The following is a 22,667-nucleotide window of genomic DNA, read 5'->3' as shown; positions in this document are numbered from 1 at the left end:
TATATTGTGCCTTTAATGTAAAACATCCCAAGGCACTTCATAGGAGCATTGTCAGACAAAATTTGGCACCGAGTCACATAAGGAGATGATAGGACAGGTGGCCAAAACCTTGGTTAAAGTGGTAGGTAATAAGGAGCATGTGAAAAGAGATTTAGACAGGAAATTCAAGAGTGTAAGCCTGGACAGGAGAAGGCAAAGCCGCTATTAGGGGAGCGAAGGAAATCAAGATGCATAAGAGGCTAGAACTGAAGGAGCATAGAGCTCTTAAGGAGTTGTAGAGCTAGAGGAGGTTTCAAAGAAACGTGAGGTCATGAAGGAATTTGAACATAAAGATGAAGCTTTTAACGTTGGGGTGTTTTGAACCAGGAGCAATCTAGGCCAATGAGTACAAGCGTATGGTCAGAATTTTTTCAGCATTTTTTCTCAAATTGGCCTAAGATTTTGTTTCTCTTTTTTTGCTTACCCAGGAGTTTGTGATTGGTAGGTGGGGAGGAATGGATGTAACCAATGCATCTAATTTGTCACACTCCTTGTTTGACATCTATTATTGGGTGAGAAGAAATATTGTGAAGACCAAAACTATTGTCTGTGGGCCCCTACCACGCATTCCATTCCCTAGCCATCAATTCCAGTTCTGTCGAAGGGTCATGAGGACTCGAAACTCTTTTCTTCTCCGCCAATGCTGCCAGACCTGCTGAGTTTTTCCAGGTAATTCTGTTTTTGTTTTGGATTTCCAGCATCCGCAGTTTTTTGTTTTTAATTCCATTCCCTTCCCTGCTTACATCTGAGGCTGAACCAGACTGTTCAAAATCTCTTTATCTTATTTAACTCTGAACTCAGCTTCTGGCTCAATATGCTATTTGTTACCAAGACCATCTATCTTCATCACTGTAAACACTGCATGTCTCTGTTTCGCCTCAGCTCATCCACTGCTGAAAGCCTCATCCATGCTATTGTTACTTGCAGATTTGAGTATTCCAATGCTCTCCTGACTGGGCACCCAGCTTCCACCCTAAGTAAATCTGAGCTCATCCAAACTTTTGCTGATCATATTTGTAACTCGTCCTAAGTCCTGTTCACCACCAATACCCAATACTACCTTCTACATGTAGTTATTCGGCCACGTTCAGAAATTCTTTCAGCCCTCTATCGAATGCTTGCAGTAAATCTGTAACAATCGGGTAAGCTGACAACTTTACCCATGGGTCAGTGACTGACCATGGCAAGAAATACCTCTGATATCTAACCTAGTTCCATACCTGTGCAATTTATACAGTATTTGTGTTCTCAAGTCCTCCCAAAACTACTCAACTTAAGTATCCCACCATTTAGCATCTTAATACTTCCCCTGAAATTGCTCCCCCGCCCCTAAATATTTAGGGAAGATACTTTTGCTTTAAAAACTCAAACATGATCATTTTTCTACTTCCCGAAATGACCAAGGAAGTTCCCAAAAATCAGTCCTATTTTTATTTTTTTTTTGCCCATCTTAAACAAAAGTGGATTTTTAAATAAAGAAAAGATGTCAAAGACCGGACTTTAGTTTGGCGGATCCGGGAGGGAGATGCGGCTTTTATTGTGTGTTTTTAAGCTTTTGAAACGAATGTCTGACATTTGCTGCTGCCTTTTGGTGAGAGCCAACGTTGTAACTCTTTCGAGTTAAAACAATTAAACTAAATTAACAGAATTGGGATAAATCAGGCACAGCCCCTAATTCAGGTCAGCTGTAAAACCAAGAACAAAGATTAAAGGAAACTTGCAAACTTTAAACCAAAATGTGATTAAAGGGGTCGATAAAGCAGTCAACGTTGCAGTGACGGAGCTTGCGCTGTTGGTGGAAAGAGGCGCACCCGCCGCCGGGCTAAGGGTGGAGTTTAAAGGCGGTGGGTGGGGAGGTGGTCCGGTGCAGCTCCCAGTCTCCCCACGAAAGGGTCTCCCGCAACCATGGCAACCGGCCGGCCTTACGACCTGATCATCTTCGGCGCCTCCGGCTTCACCGGCCAGTTTGTGGTGGAGGAGGCGGCCCGGGTGGCGTCGGAGACGGACTCGCCGCGGCCGCTGACCTGGACCGTGGCCGGCAGGAACCGCGTCAAGCTGGAAGGGGTGCTGGAGCGGGCGGCCAGCGCTCTGGGTGAGTCTCAGGCTTCGGGGCCCGCGACCAGGCCTCGGGAGGAGGCGGCGGGGACGGCTGGGGCTGGGTGGGGTGGGGGGGGGGGGGGGGGCGTTAACGCTGCAAACATGTCACCCTGGAAGACCCCCCATGCAAGAAAGATCATTTAAAATGGCCAAACGCTTCTTCCACCGGTGGCTCCCCCCCCGGTTGTTACGAGCAGCGATGTGTCGGGGACTCGAAATGTTTGACCCGTTGCTCTTTGGCCGGCAAAAGTTACTGAAAGGTTTGCAAATTTTGCCTTTGGCCGGAGCTGTCAACAACGACGCAATGTCTTGTGTCAGTTTTCCTGCCCCTTCCCTCCTCGCCCCAGGTGAAACGCCCCGTAAATGATGCTTTTGTTTAATTTTTGGCTGTCATTTTTTTTTAAACTAAGGTGAGCTACTGGGCTCCAGGTGTTGGGCTGGTCTACAGCTTTTGAGCCACACAGTATTTTTAATGTGGAGCAAAGATCCTGCTTGACAGTTAAGGGGAGGGGTGGGTGGGGGTCAGACCTAAGTAAGAATAACTAGAGGACTGGGAGAGCTGAACAAAGGCTACTGTTGAAGGTGTAGGTTATGAAAAGCGCTATATAAACGCAAATAAAGACATTAAGAAGCAGTTTTACAGTGGGGAGAGGTGTAGCAAGACAAAGCCCTTTAAGGTGGAATTTCCAGTGTGTGGGCAAGTGGTTGAAGGAGATGGTGCTAATGAAAGAGGAGAGTTTGTGCTAATGAAAGAGGAGAGATGGTGCAGTAGATCAGCACAGGAAAAAATGGAGTTTGGCCCTAAGGATATAGGGCTCAAGGCTGCAAAAATGGGAAGCTGCATTTAAAAAAAGAGGCGTTGACATTTATTGCCAATGTCTAATTGCCCTTAAGAAGTGGTCTGCCTTCTTGAAATACTGCAGTCCTTGTGACAAAGATACTTCTTCAATACTATTTGGAAGGAAGATCAGGATTTTGAACCAGTGACAACAAAGGAAGATTTAATAAGAATAGAAGCGATCCAAAAATGTGCTGCGTGATCCTGCTTGAATCAGTATGGGAAATATACCAGTGTCACATCCTTGATCAAAGACTTGGAATGGGAATCACTATGAATAGCAGGGAGAAAAATAGACTGGACTGTTTTTTTTATAAAAGGTAGAATGGACTGGTGGGAATTGACAGAAACAAGTACCTGGCTCCTTCCGGTAATGACAAAACATGAGGTAATCATCCACACAAACTATAAAGACCATATGTTTCCAAGATTGTATATCAACATTCTTTCTTCCCAAGGACAATCCCACAATAGAACAAGCTGCCAAAGGAAATAGTCACAGCCCCATCGTTTGAAATCTTCAAGACCCATCTTTAGATTATTCCCATCTAAAAGTTTTCATTTTCAAGGTTACCATCCTGGCAGGTCATGCCTGGTTTAGCTAGAGCTACACATATTAACATTGGTGGAATACAGATATTTTCTGTGGTGCTAACAGAACTAAAGGAGAACAATACATGTCCAAATTGAAATGTTGTGTGACTTGGGAGGGAACTTGGAGGTGATGGTGTTCCCTTCCACGTGCTGTCCTTGTACTTCTAGATGGTGGAGGTCATAGGTTTAGGAAATGCTGCCAAAGAGGCCTTGGCAACTGTAGATAGTTCATGCTGTTGCCTTAGTAGGATGCTGGTGGAAGAAGTGAATGTTTGACTTGGTGGAAGGGGTGCCTATCAAGTGGACTGCGTTGTCCTAGGTGATGTTGAGAATTTTATTGCAGCTGCACCATTCAGATAAATGAGAATATTCCATTACACATTTGCTTTGCGCCTTGTAGGTGGTGGAGAGGTTTTTTAGACTCGGAAGGTGATCCACTTGCCACAGTCTTATTCTCTTCACTACATGTAATCACACTATTTGGGATACTTAATGGATAATGTGAAAGGGCTCCATAAGTATAAGTAAATGTCATTTTAAAAATCTTGTTTAGATTAAACATTTCTCCTCATCTCCCTCTCTGATTTTGTTGTTTTTGCTAATTTTCTTAAATCTGTATCTTCTTGTTACTACATGGCCTGCCAATGGAAACTATTCCTTACTATCTATCAAAGCCCTTAATAATTTTGAATACTTCCAAGCTGTCCTTGTAGCCATGACGTTTATGTGGCTGGCCTAATTGTGTCTGGTCAATGGTGACACTCCAACCACCCCACAGAATGTTGATGGATTATTAGAAGGTTTTATGAGGTAGGGTACAGGCAGCAGGGTTCTGGATATGCTGGAATTTATGTTGGGTGGAACTAGGACAACCTGTGCGAAGGGTGACAAAAATATGGATTAGAGTTCCGGTGATGTTGAGGGTAATGTAGGGACGTTGATGAGCAATGTTTTGAGACGGAAGGAGGTGATCTTGGTGATAGTCTGGATGCATAGTTTGAAGGTCACCTCAAGTTGAGCAGTTGTACACCATCAGGTTGAGCATGAGTGAGCATCCAAGAAGTGTAAAAGGATCACAGTATGGGGAATGGAATTCCTGGCAGGAACTAAGTAGGATACCTTCAGCCAGGCCAACTTTTATTTATGTTTAAGAAACCAATAAACCAAACTCTCTAATCTTAATCATAGTTGCAATGGAACCTTTCTATATGCCATTCCAAGTTCAATAATGAATATGACTATGTTGCCGTTCCATCACTGTTGCTGGGTCAAAACTCCTTTCCTAACAGCACTGTGGATGTTCCTACAACAAATGGACTGCAGCAGTTCGAGAAGGCAGCTCACCACCACCTTCTCAAGGACAATTAAGGATGGGTAATAAATGCTGGTCTAACCAGCAATGCCCATATCCCATGAATGAATAAATATTAAAAAAAAAGACATTGCTCTTTCACTGTATGCTGAAGCTGCAGTCTTTCAGATTCATAATTTAGGCATGCTAGGATAGCAGAAGAATAACTGGACTTGTTATTCTCATTTTTAAAACAATAGTCTTATTGTCCACAGTACAGTTGAAATATTTGTTCTTTTATTACCAGCGATGCCAAATTATAAATAACCCATTTTGTTTTTAGATCAATTTGCAATTCCCAGCTGCAAATTGTTATTCTGTATGCATTTTTTTTCTGTAGTAGGTTGGAGGAGTTGTCAAAGACCACAGTCAAGTGTTGTTTTACACCCGATTGGGAGTTTTTCAAGCCGAAAGATGAACCTTCCTCCTCTTCCCTCCCGACATCATGGCGGATAGGTACCTTCTTTCCAGCCAATTCACAAAGATGACCGAGTTCAGAAATTCGATGGTGTAGAATAATAAGCTTGTGTCTCTGCTGTATGACACATCGTGTCCAGTCTTGTTCTTTCAAACCTGTTTTAATTATGAATTATTTAGTTCCCACCATTGTATTATTAAAGGAAATTTGTATGGTGTTTTAACATTGTAATGGGTGTACGTATAATCAAGGTAAGTAGAAATACGCCAACAAAGCAAAATAGTGCAAAATGTTTCTAAAGCGGACTAGCATTTGATGTGTTCCACTAAATGAAATGTTACATTTTGTGATGGAGAAAAACATTATTTTTGTCCCTTTATGCATTTTGTAAAGTAATAATGCTCTTGTTTCAGGAACTCCGGAACTGAAGTCTAAAGAATATGTGGTCTGTGATATAAATGATCCGCTCTCGCTTGATGCAATGTGCCAGCAAGGATCAGTGATCCTGAACTGTGTGGGACCAGTATGTATACATTTGACTTCAAAAGCAGGAAATCTGTCTGCCTTGTTGGAGCAGCGTAGTCCCGTCAATTTTAAGAATATGTTCGCAGTACTTTTAAGAGTAATTAATTAAATATTGTTACGTATTATTTGAAATACAGAATTTTTGCTTTAAGGGAGGAGCTTTTTTTTTTGGTAGTACTCTGCCATCTGACACATTCTGTTCTACCTCTGTGCATGCATAGGACGTGAAAATGATTTATCAACATGGAGTTTTTGGGAATAAAACATTAGGGCCAAGAATCATAATTGTGTCTCATTCTGTAGAGATGGCTGAGTTGATTTTTTTTTTTAAATCCTGTTGTCACTTACTGCACCAAGGCTAGAAAGAATAAGAATTAATTCAGTACTTGCTGTATTATGTAGCTACAAAATTCACATAAGGTGAGATAAGTCATAAATACAGCATTGGAATTAACTATTTCTACTGCTAAGTGCCACTGATATTTTTAACAATACCATTAGAAATTAACTAGCATTTTATGATAAAATAGCATTCTAATAATATGTAGCCAACTTCTATTTTTATAAGCTTTGGTGACCATAAGACGTAGGAGCAGAAGTAGGTCATTCGGCCCATCGAGTCTGCTCAGCCATTCAATGAGATCGTGGCTGATCTGATAATCCTCAACTCCACTTTCCTGCCTTTTCCCCACAACCCTTGATTCCCTAACTGATTGAAAACCTGTCTATCTCAGCCTTAAATATACTTAACGACACAGCCTCTACAGCCCTCTGCAGTAAAGAATTCCTCTGAGAGAAGGCGCCCCCTACTCTGAGATTATGCCCTCTGGTCCTAGACTCTCCCACAAGGGGAAATAACCTCTCAGGGGGCTTGACAGGATAGATACTAAGAACCTTATAATCTTCAATAAGGTCGCCTCTCATTCTTCTAAACTCCAATGAGTGCAGGTTCAACCTCTCCTCAAGAAAATCCTTCCATACCCGAGATCAACTTAGTGAACCTGCTCTGGGCTGCCTCCAGTGCCAGTATATCTTTCCTTAGATAAGGAGACCAAAACTGTTCACAGTATTATAGGTGTGGTTCAACTAGTGCCTTGTATAGTTTTAGAAAGGCTGCCCTATTTTTTATACTTCATTCCCTTCGAAATAAAGGCCAACATTCCATTTGCCTTCCCGATTACCTGCTGAACTTGTATAAAAACAAAAAAACTGCGGATGCTGGAAGTCCAAAACAAAAACAGAATTACCTGGAAAAACTCAGCAGGTCTGGCAGCATCGGCGGAGAAGAAAAGAGTTGACGTTTCGAGTCCTCATGATAAGTTCTGTCGAAGGGTCATGAGGACTCGAAACGTCAACTCTTTTCTTCTCCGCCGATGCTGCCAGACCTGCTGAGTTTTTCCAGGTAATTCTGTTTTTATGCTGAACTTGTATGTTAGCTTTTTGAGATTCATGCATTAGGACTCCCAAATCCCTCTGTAGCTTTCTGCAGTCTTTCTTCATTTAAATAATATTCAGCTCTTCAATTCTTCCTGCCAAAATGCATAACCTCACATTTTCCCACATTATGTTCCATCTGTCAAGCTTTTTTTGTTAGAATATGTATTCATAGTTACTGAAGTACTGTGTAAGATCCCATAGATATAGAAAGCAAGATAATGCAGGGTCTAGATGCACAGTTTAATTTTAATATCTCTATGTTACACTATTATTTGGATAAGATTTTGTAATAAAAACTAAATAATGTAACTAAATTGTCTTATATACAAAAATGAATATATTACTCAGTATTTGCAACACTAAAAACCAAACTAGACAAAATGTGTGTTTTTAATTAAATTTTAATGGATTAAATCTTAACCAGGAAATAGAAAATTTGATCATTGTATGTCATAACTAGGAAATAGCTTGAAGCCCATGCATTTGTATGTAAGTTAAACTATTTTTAACGTATACTGTTGTTTCTAGTAGCTTAGAATAAAATTTGTGTCATTTTGCAATGAAATACACTAAAACGTTGCAGGCATCCCACCTGAAATTGCTGGTAACTGAACCCAGACTGTCCGTTATTAGTACAGGTTTTTTGGCGAGCCAGTGGTGAAGGCCTGTATTGAAAATGGAACCCACTGTGTTGATGTTAGTGGTGAACCCCAGGTATTGACACTTTTCTCTTTTAAAAAATGACCAGATATTAATTGTCATTTCCTAATAAAAAGCTGTTTTGTATGCATTTCTCAGGAAGATTTCAATATTTTACAAATACTGTCTTGTTTTTTTGTAAATTTTCTCCATCCTAAATCTGTAGCCATTACAGACACTAGTTACCATGTATGATTAAAGGTATTCCTTTGAACTTCACCAGTTATTATATTATACATTATTTATTTGAAACTGGAAATCTGAAGTACTGGTTAGGCCTATTGGCAAAAAGTACCAAACTGATAAAGCGACATAAACTTTGACCAGCCCTAACGCCCATGTGATCAGATATTGTTACAGTGGTTATGAGAGGGATAATGTTTTTAGTAGCTCAAAATTTGATGTATTATTGCTCACTTCTGTGACTGTGGAACAATATTTTAATGAAAGGGAGAACTCCCAAGCACTGAAAATTAGAAATAAAATAGAATATGCTGGAAATGCACACCCAAGGAACGAAGATGAAATAGCTTTTTGTGTGGAAACCCTTCATCAGACTCCCCAGTTCTGATGGAGGCGGAACCCAAAACAACCCATTCTTTTCACTCTTTGGATATTGACCTAGTGTGCATTCCTGCAAAATCAACTTCGAGGGACTTGATACCGTGTCCAGAAGGCCAAGAAGGGTCTTTCCCCACCAAGTCCTGTTTTCTCAACACTCAGATGGCCAACATTCCAGGGGAGGTCAAAGAAAACGCTTCAAGGACAATCTGAATCTTGCCTTGGAGCGCAGCAGAATTGACATTAATGACTGGGAGGAGCTTGCTACCAATTGTTCAAAATGGCGACAACTTGTCCATCAAGCTGCATCACGCTTTGAGCCATAACATCTTAATGATGAGGCAGAGCGGGAGCAAAGAAGTATTTAAAAAAAAAGGAAGCAAATCCTGTACTCCGGATCCCACTACCCTGTGGGCAATCCTGCCCCATGTGTCCAAAGACCTACGGGTCGAGAATTGTCACTTGAAGACCCAAGGCAGAAACTCATGACCCTGAGTAGATGTCATCCTCGAATTGAGGGACAGCTGACATGCATTTCTAACATTTCCTCTTTCTTGAGCAGTGATTTATCATTATTTGAGAAACTATAATGGGAATTTTGTGTTAGCTTGATCTTTAATTACATTTGGTGTAGAGATGCTCTATGGTTTTAGTAGTTTGCCTGGCTGCCCCTTGAAACAGTGTGATGTTATCCTTCAGCAGGTAATTTTGAAAACAAAATCACTTTTTCATAAAGCGTAAAGCAAGTCAGTCAGTAGCCAAAAGCAATAGAATAACTTTTTGGGTGGGACCCTTCATCAGAATTCTGGTTTGACCCCTCTTGAAACGTTAACCTATGTTTCTCTTTCAAATGCTGTGTATTTCCAGCATTTTACCACCTTAATTCCAATTTCCAGCACTGTCAAATTTCACATTTGTTCAAATTCCATATTTTTAGCTCTTCAATGAAATATAGCTGAGAGTAACTTTTAAAACTTAAGCAAAACTTGCAATGTTTTGTCATTCACAGTTTTTGGAAGGCATGCAACTAAAATATGACCACCAAGCTGCTGAAAAGGGAGTGTATATAGTTGGAAGCTGTGGGTTTGATTCCATTCCAGCCGATATGGGTATACTGTATACCAGGAATCAGTTGAAAGGTAATTTACAACAAGCAACTTGGAGTTGATAAACTCTACAACTATGACAATGCAAATATTATAGAGCACCCAAGTCCTTTAAAATCATCCACAGCTTTTGATCCATATACCATTTGTGATTTTGCACCATACACCATTTTATAATGTATTTTGTTGATGCATCAGTGCATTGTGTGTCTCAACTGCATGCTGCTTCCAAATGCCATTTAAATTTAATTTCTAAGCAAATAACAAAAGCAAGGTGAACTTTTCTGGTAAACAGGAGATCCTGAGTTCGAATCTCAGCGGTGCCTTAAGAGCTAAAGTTTTAAAGCCATCCCCTCCTCCCACTGGGGCCATCTGTCGCTTGTTCATCGAACTTTTCTGGTAATAGATAATAAAATTATAGGAAGTTTGCTTGTATGATGCAGTGCCAAAGTGTCATTTTCAGCTTGCTAGAATTTAATTACTTGTGCTCACATAGTCGTTCTTAAAAATCGTGATGTTGCTATAGCTGTACATTATTGGTTACAAATTGCCCTTTGAAGATCTTTGAGTTCCAAGTTCAAATGCAAATGATAGTTGACTTGGGTGCACATCAGGCAATTAGTTGCTGAAGTAAGATGAGCCCACTGGTGAGAGAAGGAAGCTATCCAGCTGGAAGAGAACATTGCTGATGTGCAAATTTCAGTTGTGCTTCAACACAGTGCACCATCTGGACACTGAGCATTTTTAGCAGAGGCTGTGATGATAAGTTATTTGCCAGCCTTCAACATGGTTCCTTGGAGAGTAACCTGAAGCATACAATTAAGATAACCTTCTTAAGAAGCCAGTACCTAGTTTGGAATACCACAGTGTAATTCAATATTAATTTATCTATTTTATTGTAATCTGATGTATTTCTAGATGAAAGATGTCAGTTCAGATAAACAGAGCTGATCTAATTTCTGCAGACACTTAGAGAATCATTAGTTTCAATTGTAAATTAATGTAACCTTTAACAATTAATTCACTAATTCCTTTATACTTTTTTGTTGCTTGTGCTATATGCCAACACACTTGTTTGTAATTTTCGCTGATTTCTTAATTACTTAGTTCTGGTTCAGCTTTGCATAAAAATCCACTTCAGGAGGTACACAGAATTCTGGTAGGCACCTAGATGAGATTATTTGGATAACCGAATTCCTTCCATCATTGGAAAAGGACACTAATTGCCTTTTAATTTGTTGTGTTATCCAGTCCTTATTGTTTTATTTATATAACTTATAAATTTATACATATTAAATTTGACGTTACCTATTGAGAATTCTGTTTAGTCATGATCTATTTTTAAAAATTACTTGTAATTTTAATAGGGACCTGTAATGGAGAATGAACATTATGAAAACACAATGCGGCCATTCTGGTCAAGCTGAAAAAATACCTCTCAATTGTCCATTTCCTTAAGTGTGTGTCCAATTTTCCCTTTTTTAATGTTGCCTACCTTCCCTGAGCGCTACCGCTCGCGTCTTACACTGGGCGGGCCTTAATTGGCCTGCCCGTGTAAAATGGCAGCGTGGAGCCGATTGTGTGCGGCGGTTGGCTCTGCGACTGCCTGCTCCCGCCGAGCCTGCCGGATGCGGAAAAAATTCTGGCCCTAATTTTTTTGTTGATGGTTCAGAACTATAGAAAATATTACAGGTATAACACAACAGTGGTTTGGGGGTTTTTTTTTTAAACAGCCTGTGCATTAGAGAATTGTTATTCATTCATGGTTTTTACTTTGTTACTTTTCAGGTACTCTGACTGCTGTCGAAAGCTTCGTATTAATAAAATCTGGACCTGAGGTTTGTCTCCTTGTGAATAGTGACCATGTTTTTCTGAACCAAAATGTAGTGTTCTTGAAATGATGAATTCTGGCATTTATACTATTGGATCCATCAACCAATGTAGGAGAACACAGTAGTTATGTTAGCTTAGTGTCATCAGGACAATTCACAGGGGAAACAACAAATTTATACTGTATGAGAAGAGAGTGCTGATTGGTGCAGATGAGTGAAGACGTAAAGCTTCAACAAAAAATGTCTCTGTTTTCAGCAACTCTTAAACTTCTTTCATGGGATGTGAGTGCTGCTGGTAAGGCCAGCATTTGTTACCCATCCCTAACTGCCCTTGAACTGATTGGCTTACCCTGCCATTTTGGAGGGTAGTTAAGAGTCAGCCACATTACTGTGGGTCTGGAATCACATGTAGGCCAGACCAGGTGAGGATGGCAGATTTCCTTCCCTAAAGGACATTAGTGACCCAGATGGGTTTTTTTTTTTTACAACAATCAGTGAAAACTGTTATGAAACTAGCTTTATATTCCAAATCAATTAATTAGGTTTAAATTCTACCAGCTTCCATGGTGTGTTTTGAACCCATGTCCCCAAAGCATTAGCTTTGGCCTCTGGATTACTAGTCCAGTGATTACGATGCCACCATCTTCCCATTTTTTTTTGTTTAAAGCTTTTAAAACCCTGATTTCTCTCTTTAAAAACTATACATTCAATGATGATTTTGGTGGAGAATGTACTTGAGAAGTTTTTAGTTAATTTTCTGCTTTCCAAGCTGAGTCACCCTCAGACTCTTCACAGTGAATTAATCACTTTTGAATGTATTCACTGTTATGTAAATAATGCAGCAAACAATTTGTGCGCCGCAATGAGATAAGTGATTAGATAATCTGTTTTTGGTGATATCAGTTGCGAGTTAAGTGTTGGCCCAGGACTCAGGGAGAAGTCTCAACAGTTTCAGATGGGCCCCAGGGCAGAAACTGTCACCAACTCTTCATGGGTGTTATTTGAATTTTATAGTAACTAGATGCCAGGCGACACTGGACAGTGCATTTCTTTATCAAGAACTTGCCACTGTATTTTCAGCCACTTATGATATTAATTGAGCAGAATGATTAAGGGAAGGTTTTAATTGTCTCAATGCACCTTAGTTTGGGTTTTCTTGTCAGAGCAGTTTCTGTCTTAATAGGGCGCCAGTCTTCATGATGGAACTTGGCAGTCGGCAGTCCATGGAATGTCTGATCAAGATAATTTGAGGAAACTGAGAAGGCAGTTTGGACATAAACCCCTTCCAGTGATTGGGACCAAGCTAAGACGAAGGTGAGAAAAGAAAAATGCATATGAAATAACAGTAGTATTGTACAGCCCAACTTTGCAATTGTGCAGTGGCGTGGAATGTACTTTCTGTGGCTGATTGGGTTTTGTATTCTGTTAACCTTTGTACATTACAATCTGAATGGAAAATTGTAAATTATACTCTCAATTGAAGCAAGTTAAAATGCTGTCTTATCTGACTAAATTGAAATTGCTTCCTGTGCTAGATCTGTAAATGCATATGAGAAACTTTCACTAATGCTGCTTTTGAAAGGGATGATGCATTTGAGCACGAAGGAATTTAGCAGCTTTAAGATAATGGGCAGAATCTTGCCCTTGGCGGGCGGGTTTGGCAGGGGGAAGCCAACCGCTGCCCGCAATCTGCACCGCACAGCGATTTCACGCTGGCCGGCCAATTAAGGCCTGCCCAGCGTGAAACGCAAGCGGCAGCACTGAGTACTGCCTGTGCGGGAGGGAGGAAGAATGCGAGCCAGCCGAGCGCGAACTTTGCGCATGCGCGCGAGTGAGTGCTGCATAATCTCCCTGAGGCATGGAGCTGCATCAGTGAGATGAAGAGAGATATTAAAAGATAATTTAAAAAACAAGAATGTAGTACAAACATGTCCCCTCATGTGACTCTGTCACATGAGCAAGGACATGTTATTAATGAAAAATTAAAGTTTTTATTTTTATTTGCTTTTGGAAGCCTCATTTCACCTGTGGATGAGGTTCCCAAAAAAAATGCAAAGGCCGCTTGGCCTTTTTGCCTGTCCGCCAGCCGTAAGGTTGGACGGGCAGCGAAAAAAATTTAATTGATAACTTAATGGCTTTAACAGGCCTTTCAGTTGTTGGCGGGTGTGCTGCTGGCTCCAGCGTACACTCACCTACCAAACTACCGCGCGACTTGTCGTTGATGTTGGCACGCTCGACTGACCTCAGTGCGTGTCATTTCACGCTTGAGGGGGTTGGGCATGCGCCCTTCTGCCGAGCGAAAATTTCTGCCTATTGTCTCTTAAGTTGTAGGAATATAACATGCCTTTATGCCTTCAACACTTCCTGGATGTCTTTTATCTAGATAAAAACATTTGTATAACTCATCTGGCTAAACAACAATACATTTTTTTTCACTCTGATCTCCAAATTTTCTTTTCTCTTCTGCTTGAGTGCAAACCTGTGCTTACTCTAACATGAAATGAATACTTTATACAATATGTGATAGGAGCTAGACTTACCACAAGGAAAACTATTGTGTGCTTGGTTCAGAATTCCAAATGCCAAGTAAGTTTTTATAGATCTGACTCATTATTACTTAACTGTTATGTGCTTATTTTTTATGAAACTATTTTTAAATATAAAATACCGCTATGTTTCTTTAGATAGATTATGCCAGTGATGAAAAGCTCAGACTAAAAAGTACAGTGGTATATGTGTGTGTTTGAGGGAGAAGAGAGATGTATTTAGTTAGCAAGAAGGGGCAGCTACTAAAAGATGGCTATTCTCAGTGATGTGACAGGGTTTAAAAGTGTGTTTAGAAAAGCTATTGGTTTCTACTTTGTGGCTTAAATGTACATATTTGGTTAGAGGCTTCCTTGAACTTGATGGGTTTTTTTATTACTTCACAGAGGTTCAGTATTTTATAGTAACACAATGAATCAATATGCTATCCCATTCATCGGATCTGATGCTTCTGTAGTCAAACGCACACAGCGTTACCTGTATGAGAACTTACAGGAAAGTCCTGTAAGTACATTCTTAGTTTCCTTAAATCCTGTATCTCTGTGTTGGTATTCGTGGTTTGTTTAGCTTTTTTTAAAAAAAATACATCAATTTTCATTGAATGTGGCTCAAATGTTTAGAAATAATAGAGGTAAAATGCAGTTCATATGATTTCACTCAAAAAGCTTGAGGCAGTTGTACTTGCTATAATAGTCTAAAAATGGAGTTGGCATTGCTGCAGAGTCTGCGTAATTTTGTTGGAATTTTTTCCCCCTCTCCTGCCAAAAAAAAAGAGATGCCCATTCAGTCTTATGGCCTTATGTGGACTCTGCTTGAGCACTTCTGGCTCAAGTACAAGGAGGTAGATCTTCAAACATAAACTACTGGAAACACTTGTCAGTTCAAACAGCATCTGTGGAGGGATCAGTCAAGTTCACTGGGTGTGAACGATTCTTCAACAGTGAAAGGGGTGGACAGGCATGTTAATATAATCAAAAAGGTGGGGAGGAGGAGAATAATGACACAGTGAGCACAATGCAATGATGTAAAATATCATCTCTGTTAAGTAATGGACAAAAATATCAAAATACTAAAGAATATTACTGATGAATAAAACAAAAGTGGAGAAAACTTAAAAGATTTGTGAAGCGCTAAAGTAGAAACAGAAAATCATTAATGTTCTTTTACAAGAAGAGAAGTTATTTTATAATAGGCAGCCCGCATCAATTACTTGATTTGTTTGTATGGGGATGTTTGTGGTGTACGTTGTCAATATCAGGACTGGAGAGAGAGAGCAGGAAAGGAAAAGGAGAACATGATCTTCAGGAAATTTAAAATAGCAACACTTTTTGGCGTCCATCTGTTTTGTTCAACACATTTATTTTCAATTGATGCTCAGCAGTTCTTGAAACTCATGATTTTCATGGCTATACCCATTATACAGCCTTTCAACTTTTGGAAATTCTTTGAATGCATTTTATAATTAGTAGCTATAGCCCCATTTGATGTCTTTGCTTAACTTTAGGTCCAGTATGGTGCATATTCTGCTGTCGGTGGAATTGGCTCAGTCATATTGCTGATGATAGCTGGTTTTTTCTTCTGGTGTTTCACAAAGTTTAGATTGGGGAGAAACCTCCTAATCAAAGTAAGTGGCTTGGATCTATGAATTTCATAAAAATACTATTATAACTTCAATTTTTAAAAAAATTTAAGTTGTAAACTTTTGGGAATGTACCGCTCTGTATAATTTTTATTGCCTTCTGTTTATGATATAGTACCCAGAGTTTTTCTCATTTGGATATTTTACGAGACAAGGGCCAACCAAAAAACAGGTACGTTCATTTTCCCTTTTTGTTTCCTTTTGATTTGAGCTTGTTTAACACTAACACCATCACCGATCCTAAATTCACAAATGGATGATGTCCAGTCACTGTCAATCTCTGCCTGGCTGCAAAAGCTGCAATTTGGTGGAGAATTAATCGAGTTCTTTGAACTGCCCTGGTTGCCAAAAATAATTATTTTAAATTTTAAACTTTGGAAAACACATGTCAAGCTTCAAACTGTTTGTGTGTACTATACTATATGTAATGTATACTTAAAATTAAATCTAAGTATATGTTAAAAATATATTAAGTTCTTGAAGAATTAAATTAATGATGTAAAAAGGGTGCTTGACAGTAAATCATAGAATTTGCAAAGTAGAAGACGCCTATTTTCTCCCAATGCTCACGTCCTTGTTCTCTGGAAGAGCTGTCAACTTAGTCCCTTTCCCTGTACCTTTTTTAAATTTTTATTATTGAAATATTTATCTATTTTACTTTTAAAAGCTGTTATGGATTTTGCTTCCACCATTACTTCTGGTTAGACCATCCCAGGTGCTTGCAACCCTCTACAATTTCAAAGGAAAGAGATCTCCTGCAACCTCCCCTTTGCCAATAAATTTAAGTTTATTGACTCTCCAGAAGACACAGTTTTTCATGATTTTCTTTATCAAGATCTCTCAATTTTCAGTTTCTTGTCTTATCTCCCTTGTTCTAATTAAAAATAAGCCAGAATTTCTCTAGCCTCCACATAATTGAAGCCTCTAACCCCTGGTATCATCCTAACGAATCTCTTCTGTGCCCTCTCCCTGACCTTGACACTTTTCATAAAGCACCCAAAACCAGACACACTGTTCTCTTGGAGGCCAAACCAATGTTTTATATAGATTTATCATTTCCTTTTTGTTTTGTTTGGTAATTTGTTTTGTTAATTATAAATCTAGGATCCCATTTTTTTTGAACAGCTCTATCAACTTCTCTCACTTAAGGATTTGTATATTGGAAACTCTGATGCCTGCTACATTTGAACATTGAAACATGTAGGTACAATTTGTGACGAAAACTGTTTCAAACTCTGTCCTAGCAAATTATTCAGACTCACTATTTCCCTTAGTAGTGCACAAGTTTGTTTTGTTTTCACTTCATTGGACTTAAGTGGACTGAGCCAAGCTGCCCTCGTGGTTTCTTTGCTGTATGGAGAGCAGCAAAGAAAATTTACATCTGAGGCTCCACAGTCTAAATCAAACAACAGAATAATCTGGGAAAAAAAACACCAAGTAAACTACATTCTAAAAAGATATTGAATTCTGCAGATGGAAGGGACCTCTTTCAGTATGACCTTCTTTGGCGAAGGGTATCAGGAAGACCAAGATCCGCAGCAAGGCAAGCCTTCGGTAAAAATCTGCACTCAAGTGAAAGGGCCAGGTATGGGTAACGTTTAATTCAAATTAGCCTTATGATTTTGAAATGATAGTTGACTTGGATGTACATCAGGTAATTATCGCTATGGGGTATTGAGATGTTTGTTCCTGATGGAGGCACAGTGCAGTGCAGTAAGTTGAGCAAAATTCACAAACAGTAGCAACTTGTATTTATAAAGCACCCTTTAAGATAATAAAATGCCCCAAGGCGTTTCACAGAAATATGATCAAACAAAATTTTACACCGAGCCACATAAGGTGATATTAGGGCAGATGGTCAAAAGCTTGGTTAAAGGGAGAAGCTCTAAGGAGCATCTTAAAGGACGCAAAAGAAGCAGAGAGGTTTAGGAAAAGAATTACAGAGCTTGGGGCCTAGGCAACTGAAGGAACGACCTCTGGCAGAAGAATTAAAAATGGGATGTCCAAGAGGCCAGAATTCGAGGAGCACAGCCATTCCGGAAGGTTGAGGCTGGAGGAAATGAAAGATAGGAAGAGGTGAGTCCATGGAGGGATTTAAAAATAAGGATGAGAATTTTAACTCTGTATAGATTGTAGCAGTGTTACATGCCGAGGCTTTTGCTGAGCTAGTAGTACATGGCAATAAGACAAAAGGCAGCATAATTCAGTGTATAGCAGGATAGAAAGAGGGTGATGAAGAGAATTTTATTTTATATTTCAAATATGGTTATGTTGAATGAGCTTCCAACTACACACACACACTTTTATTTGTATTTTCTTTAATAAATACAATTGCTGTACAGTGCCTCACTAGAACTAATTTTTTTATTGAAAAAAATATAGCTATACACTGCTAAGAAGCTGGTCCACCCAGCGAATTATCTTGATGAACAGTCCCACCACCACCACCAAAAACGCATCAAATATCATTAAATCACAGATGCTTGTGTGAGCTTGCTGTGCCATGTTTACTTACATATGCACTTCAATATACTCCTTTGTCTGTGAAATGCCTTGGAATCTGAGGCCACTGTGCAAATCCAAGCCTTCCTTTTTACGCACAGCAGAAAACAGTGCTACTCTAAGAGCCAAACAGGCTGCCAAATCAGTAATGGAACTGAATAGATTCAAGGAAATATAATTATTGCTCCTGTAATCCCATTTGACTTTTCTGCACATCACGTTATTTCCCTTTCCCCTTATATTTCTGAATCTCTCCACTGTACATGAGCGAAAGCATGCCAAGCTAAAGTACAGAAAGCGAAAGTTCATGCTCTCACTTTTGTATATATACAGGAACTTCTTCATATGTAAGATTTCATATTTTACCATGGTTTACTTCCCTGTTGCTTATTAGTCATTTTTTTTTAAACTTGACCCCCCAAATTCTCTGGGCAACATTTTCCTCCTGTTGGGGGGGATGTGCAGGAGCGGGCGTGGAAGGGCAGGTTCCTGATCAGCGCCCCCGGTTGAGGGTGCGCCACCTTTTTATGTAGGCGGGCTAATTAAGGCCTGCCCAGTGTGACATCCGCCAGGAAGCACTATGCACTCCCCTGTTGGGGTGGGGGAGGGGGGGGATTCTCTGAGCTGGGAGTGTGCTCTTTCGTGCATGCGTGTGAAAGAGCGCACAGATCTCCCTGAGGTGAAGTGCTGCCTCAGGGAGATCGGCTCAGATTTGAAACTTCAAATAAAGATGAGGAAAAAAATTTTGCTGCCATGACCCCCTCATGTGACACTGTCAGATGAGTTGGGTAATGTCCAAAACTTCTATTGAAATATTCTGAGATTTTCAAATCACTCATGAAGCCTCATCCCGCCCGTGGATGAGGTTTCTTGCTCTTGCAGAAGGCCGCCAGGGCTCCCGGCCTACCCGCCAACCTTAAGGCTAGACGGGCAGGCCCATTAATGATTTCAATTAGCTTTTTAAAGGCCTCAATAGCCCACCGACCTGAAAACCTAAATGACAAGGGATGATGTCGGGACACATCACCAAGTGGTGATCAGCAAGTGGGCCCCACCCCCCGCTCGCCGAACAGAAGATCCTGCCCTCTGTCTTTGTCCTTTTTGTCTGCACATTATATCATTTTCCACCTTTTTTGTTTTTCATCCTTGATGCCTACACCCCACTGCAATAATTGGTGGTTCTCTTTTAACGGTTGCCTTTGACACTGGAAATTCCACAGCTGAGGCAATCTTGGGAAGCCTTTACCTGCGCATCTCATTTTACATGTTGGGACAGGGGACCCGCACTATGTCATCTGTGGATTTACCCTAGTGAAGAAACTAAAATTTCCATTGGTAGCACTGGAAAATGCAAACTCTTTATTTCATCTTGGAAGTGTGCATCTGTGACCCCTACAATCGTGGCCTTTACCGTTAGACAGAAATCACTGGTTAAATTTATAGTTAAGTATCTAGCAATTCTGTTGATAACACTTTGAAAAATGAACCATCACAATGGAGTTTATTTGCTCCTGTCTGTTAGTTCCCACCTACTGATATACTGTTGTAAAGCCTAACGTCTTTTCAGTAGATGTGGGATTTTTAAAATAATTTTATTTGTTCTACATAAAATACATTTTACCCTTTTTGATGCATCACCTCAAGGTGATAAAACATGACAAAAGTAATTTTAATAGAAAGTTGAGAGGAATTTTTCCAAAATTATTCTCATTGCTATTTGGGGATTTTATAATATTGGACTACTTTGGAGATCAAAAATACATGCAGCAAATTGTCTGTAAATAAAGGCCTGGTGTATAAATTGCACATTTAAGACATTGCCCCACTGGTGTGACCTGGTGACTATGTTGTCATTGCTGCTTTCCCTTTTTGCATGTGGTAGGTTTTTGTTTTGGTGGCAGAACGTGGTGTAGTGTTTTTAAAGAAAACAGTGCTCTTCCATTTAAGACCATGATTCTCACCTTTCTACAGTGCCAAGCATTGCTTTCTTGTTGGCCTTATTTCAGAGCTTGCTGCTATGTTATTTTATTTCACAGAACCTGGCTATATTGCTACTCCAATAGCTATGGTGCAGGCAGCTGTCACAATACTTTGGGAACACAAGTCTCTGCCTAATCGGTGAGTTTCATCACTTGGACTAGACTGAAATATTGGAAGTTTTGAAATGCTACAGTTGATTCTAAAAGCTCAATCAAGAAAAAATTGTGTATGTGAACAATATTCCCCTTTCTCTCACTCTGCATAGCTACATATTGCTCTATCTGTGTGGGAAACTGATGTTGCACATCAATCTTCCACAACAAAAGAGCACTGAATTAGTTAATTGGGTGCATTCGGCCCTGTCCAATAGAATGTCCGAGGGAAGATGGTGGCATAATGGTGCTGTCACTGGACCAGTAGCCCAAAGACCCAGGCTAATGCTCGGGGGACCACAGGTTCAAAGCCACCATGGTAGCTGGTAGAATTTAATTCAACTAATAAAATCTGGAGTATAAAAGCTAGTCTCAGTAATGGTGACCGTGAAACTATCATTGATTGTCGTAAAAACCCATCAGGTTTGCTAATGTCCTTTAGGGAATGAAATCTACCATCCTTAGCTGGTGTGGCCAACATGTGACTCCAGATCCACAGCAATGTGGTTAACTCTAATTGCCCTCTGAAATGGCCTAGCAAGCCACTCAGTTCAAGGGCAATTAAGGTTGGGCAACTAATGCTGGCCTTGCCAGACACCCAAGTCCCATGAAAGAATAAAAAAAAAACAAAAGAAAGCCTGGAGATAAGAACAGGGAAGATCATCAGACAAAAATAAGCTCATTCCCATCTTCCAAGATCAACCTTCCTTGATCTTTCTCAGTATGTGCCTCAATTCCTTCTCTTTAGTAATATGCCAATTGTCTCCTTAATGACTTAGTGTATGCTTCTTGCTTCAATTTTCTTCCCTGTTGACATTCCACAATGTATTTCCCTTTGGATGAAAATATTTCATCTTACTACTTTATTTGTAAGTGGTGTTCCTAGTATTTTAATCCTTCACAGAGTGTATGTCTGAATCACTGTGACCAATTCCCTTACCTTCCCTGATGTGTGTCACTTTGCAATGATTTATAGTATTGGTGTCACAATTGACATCATTTCCATTCTGATTGTATGCTGCAGATTATTTCTGCCAGAGAAAATTCTGTTTATTGCTGCTGAAAAGAGAGACATATTGCTGAAGCTTTTTGCCTGGCACTCATCAGGACAAACTCTAGTTTGCAAAATTTTAAAGGATCGCAACAATTTATACTACAGGAGACAAAAGGAAAATGTTCACGTCTTGCACCATTTTTTGAATTACCCAGAAGCTTGGGGAGGCTATAGTTTCCCTGGTCCTTTCTCCATGGCAAACCTCAGCCAATCAGAGTTGACTTGCCAACCAGTCAGCACCCTTTTTTTTAAACATGGCATTCTTGCATTTATCCTGATGAGTATGAAATGAAAAGCTTTGGTGACATTTCTCTTTTCAGCAATGTTCAAGTTCTGTACTACCAAGCATTGTTATTTTGAAGTCAGTTACGAATGAAATACTATTTGCCTGCTATTTTAAAAAAAAAATTAACATATAGATCACTGTCACTGTCACTCATAAACATTAAGTGATGCATGGATTTGAGTAGTTTCCTGGAAAGTACCACGCTGTTTTCCAGTGATTGACCGGCCTTTCAAAGAATGCACTAATCGCTGCAGATTTGAGGACAGGAGGAGCATCTTCAGATTGAGGGTCCTGAATGCAGTTTGGGCCATTCATTGTTTCAAACTCACCATATTCTCTTTTTATATAGGGGTGGGGTGTACTCACCAGGAGCAGCATTCTCTAAGACTACCCTGATTGAAAGACTGAACAAACATGGCATTGAGTTCACTGTCATCAGCAAGCCTGAAGCATAAATGTTCCACAGGTTTTGAGTCTGTTTAGTGTGGCGCTCCACAGCCCTGCTATTTACTACAACTTCAAGATTGCACTTAATAAGAAACCTTTAATTAACCGCTTTTTAGCAGCAGTTTGCCCATATAGCAATACATGACCAAGAGTGATAAACAGTTTCGGAGACTTAGTCTTGAGGATTCAGATTCATTACACTTTCTTGTATTCTGTTCTAATGGTAATTAAACTTGTTGAATGTAAACATTTCAAAGTTGACTCTTGTATTTTTCAATTGAATTGTAGCTGCAATTATATTATTTACACTCAGGTACTAAAAGGAAAGAAAAAGTTGAAGCATTCTAACAAAATTCTAGACTCTAGTATAGGGTAGCTGGGTGTTTTATAATATTGATCAATCTAAATAAGCATGCTGCCCAGAAGATCGTCCCCATGTGAATAACAGGAAAGCAAAACTGGGGCTATAATGGTGAGAAGGAAAAAATATTAGACAATTTGACTGAAATGCAAATAAGCTTTCAGCTTAAATTTTGGATCTAGTGAATAGCAATATCCATGAGCTG

The 22,667-nt window shown here is 39.8% G+C and overlaps 1 protein-coding gene across 1 annotated transcript; it reads left to right on the top strand.

Annotated features, from left to right (window-relative positions):
• Window positions 1-1,813: 1,813 nt before the first annotated feature.
• sccpdha.1 (saccharopine dehydrogenase a, tandem duplicate 1) lies at window positions 1,814-22,353 on the top strand. Its single transcript, XM_041182675.1, has 12 exons — window positions 1,814-2,131; window positions 5,751-5,860; window positions 7,933-8,013; window positions 9,569-9,698; window positions 11,454-11,503; window positions 12,681-12,811; window positions 14,428-14,545; window positions 15,546-15,665; window positions 15,796-15,852; window positions 17,154-17,265; window positions 20,219-20,300; window positions 22,004-22,353. The coding sequence occupies exons 1-12, from the start codon at window positions 1,945-1,947 to the stop codon at window positions 22,107-22,109; spliced, it is 1,284 nt and encodes a 427-aa protein (XP_041038609.1). The 5' UTR covers window positions 1,814-1,944; the 3' UTR covers window positions 22,110-22,353.
• The last annotated feature ends 314 nt before the right edge of the window (window positions 22,354-22,667 follow it).

Source organism: Carcharodon carcharias, chromosome 2 (assembly GCF_017639515.1).
Source record: "Carcharodon carcharias isolate sCarCar2 chromosome 2, sCarCar2.pri, whole genome shotgun sequence".
NCBI classification, from domain to species: Eukaryota; Metazoa; Chordata; class Chondrichthyes; order Lamniformes; family Lamnidae; genus Carcharodon; species Carcharodon carcharias.
This window is presented reverse-complemented; position numbering and strand designations above follow the sequence as displayed.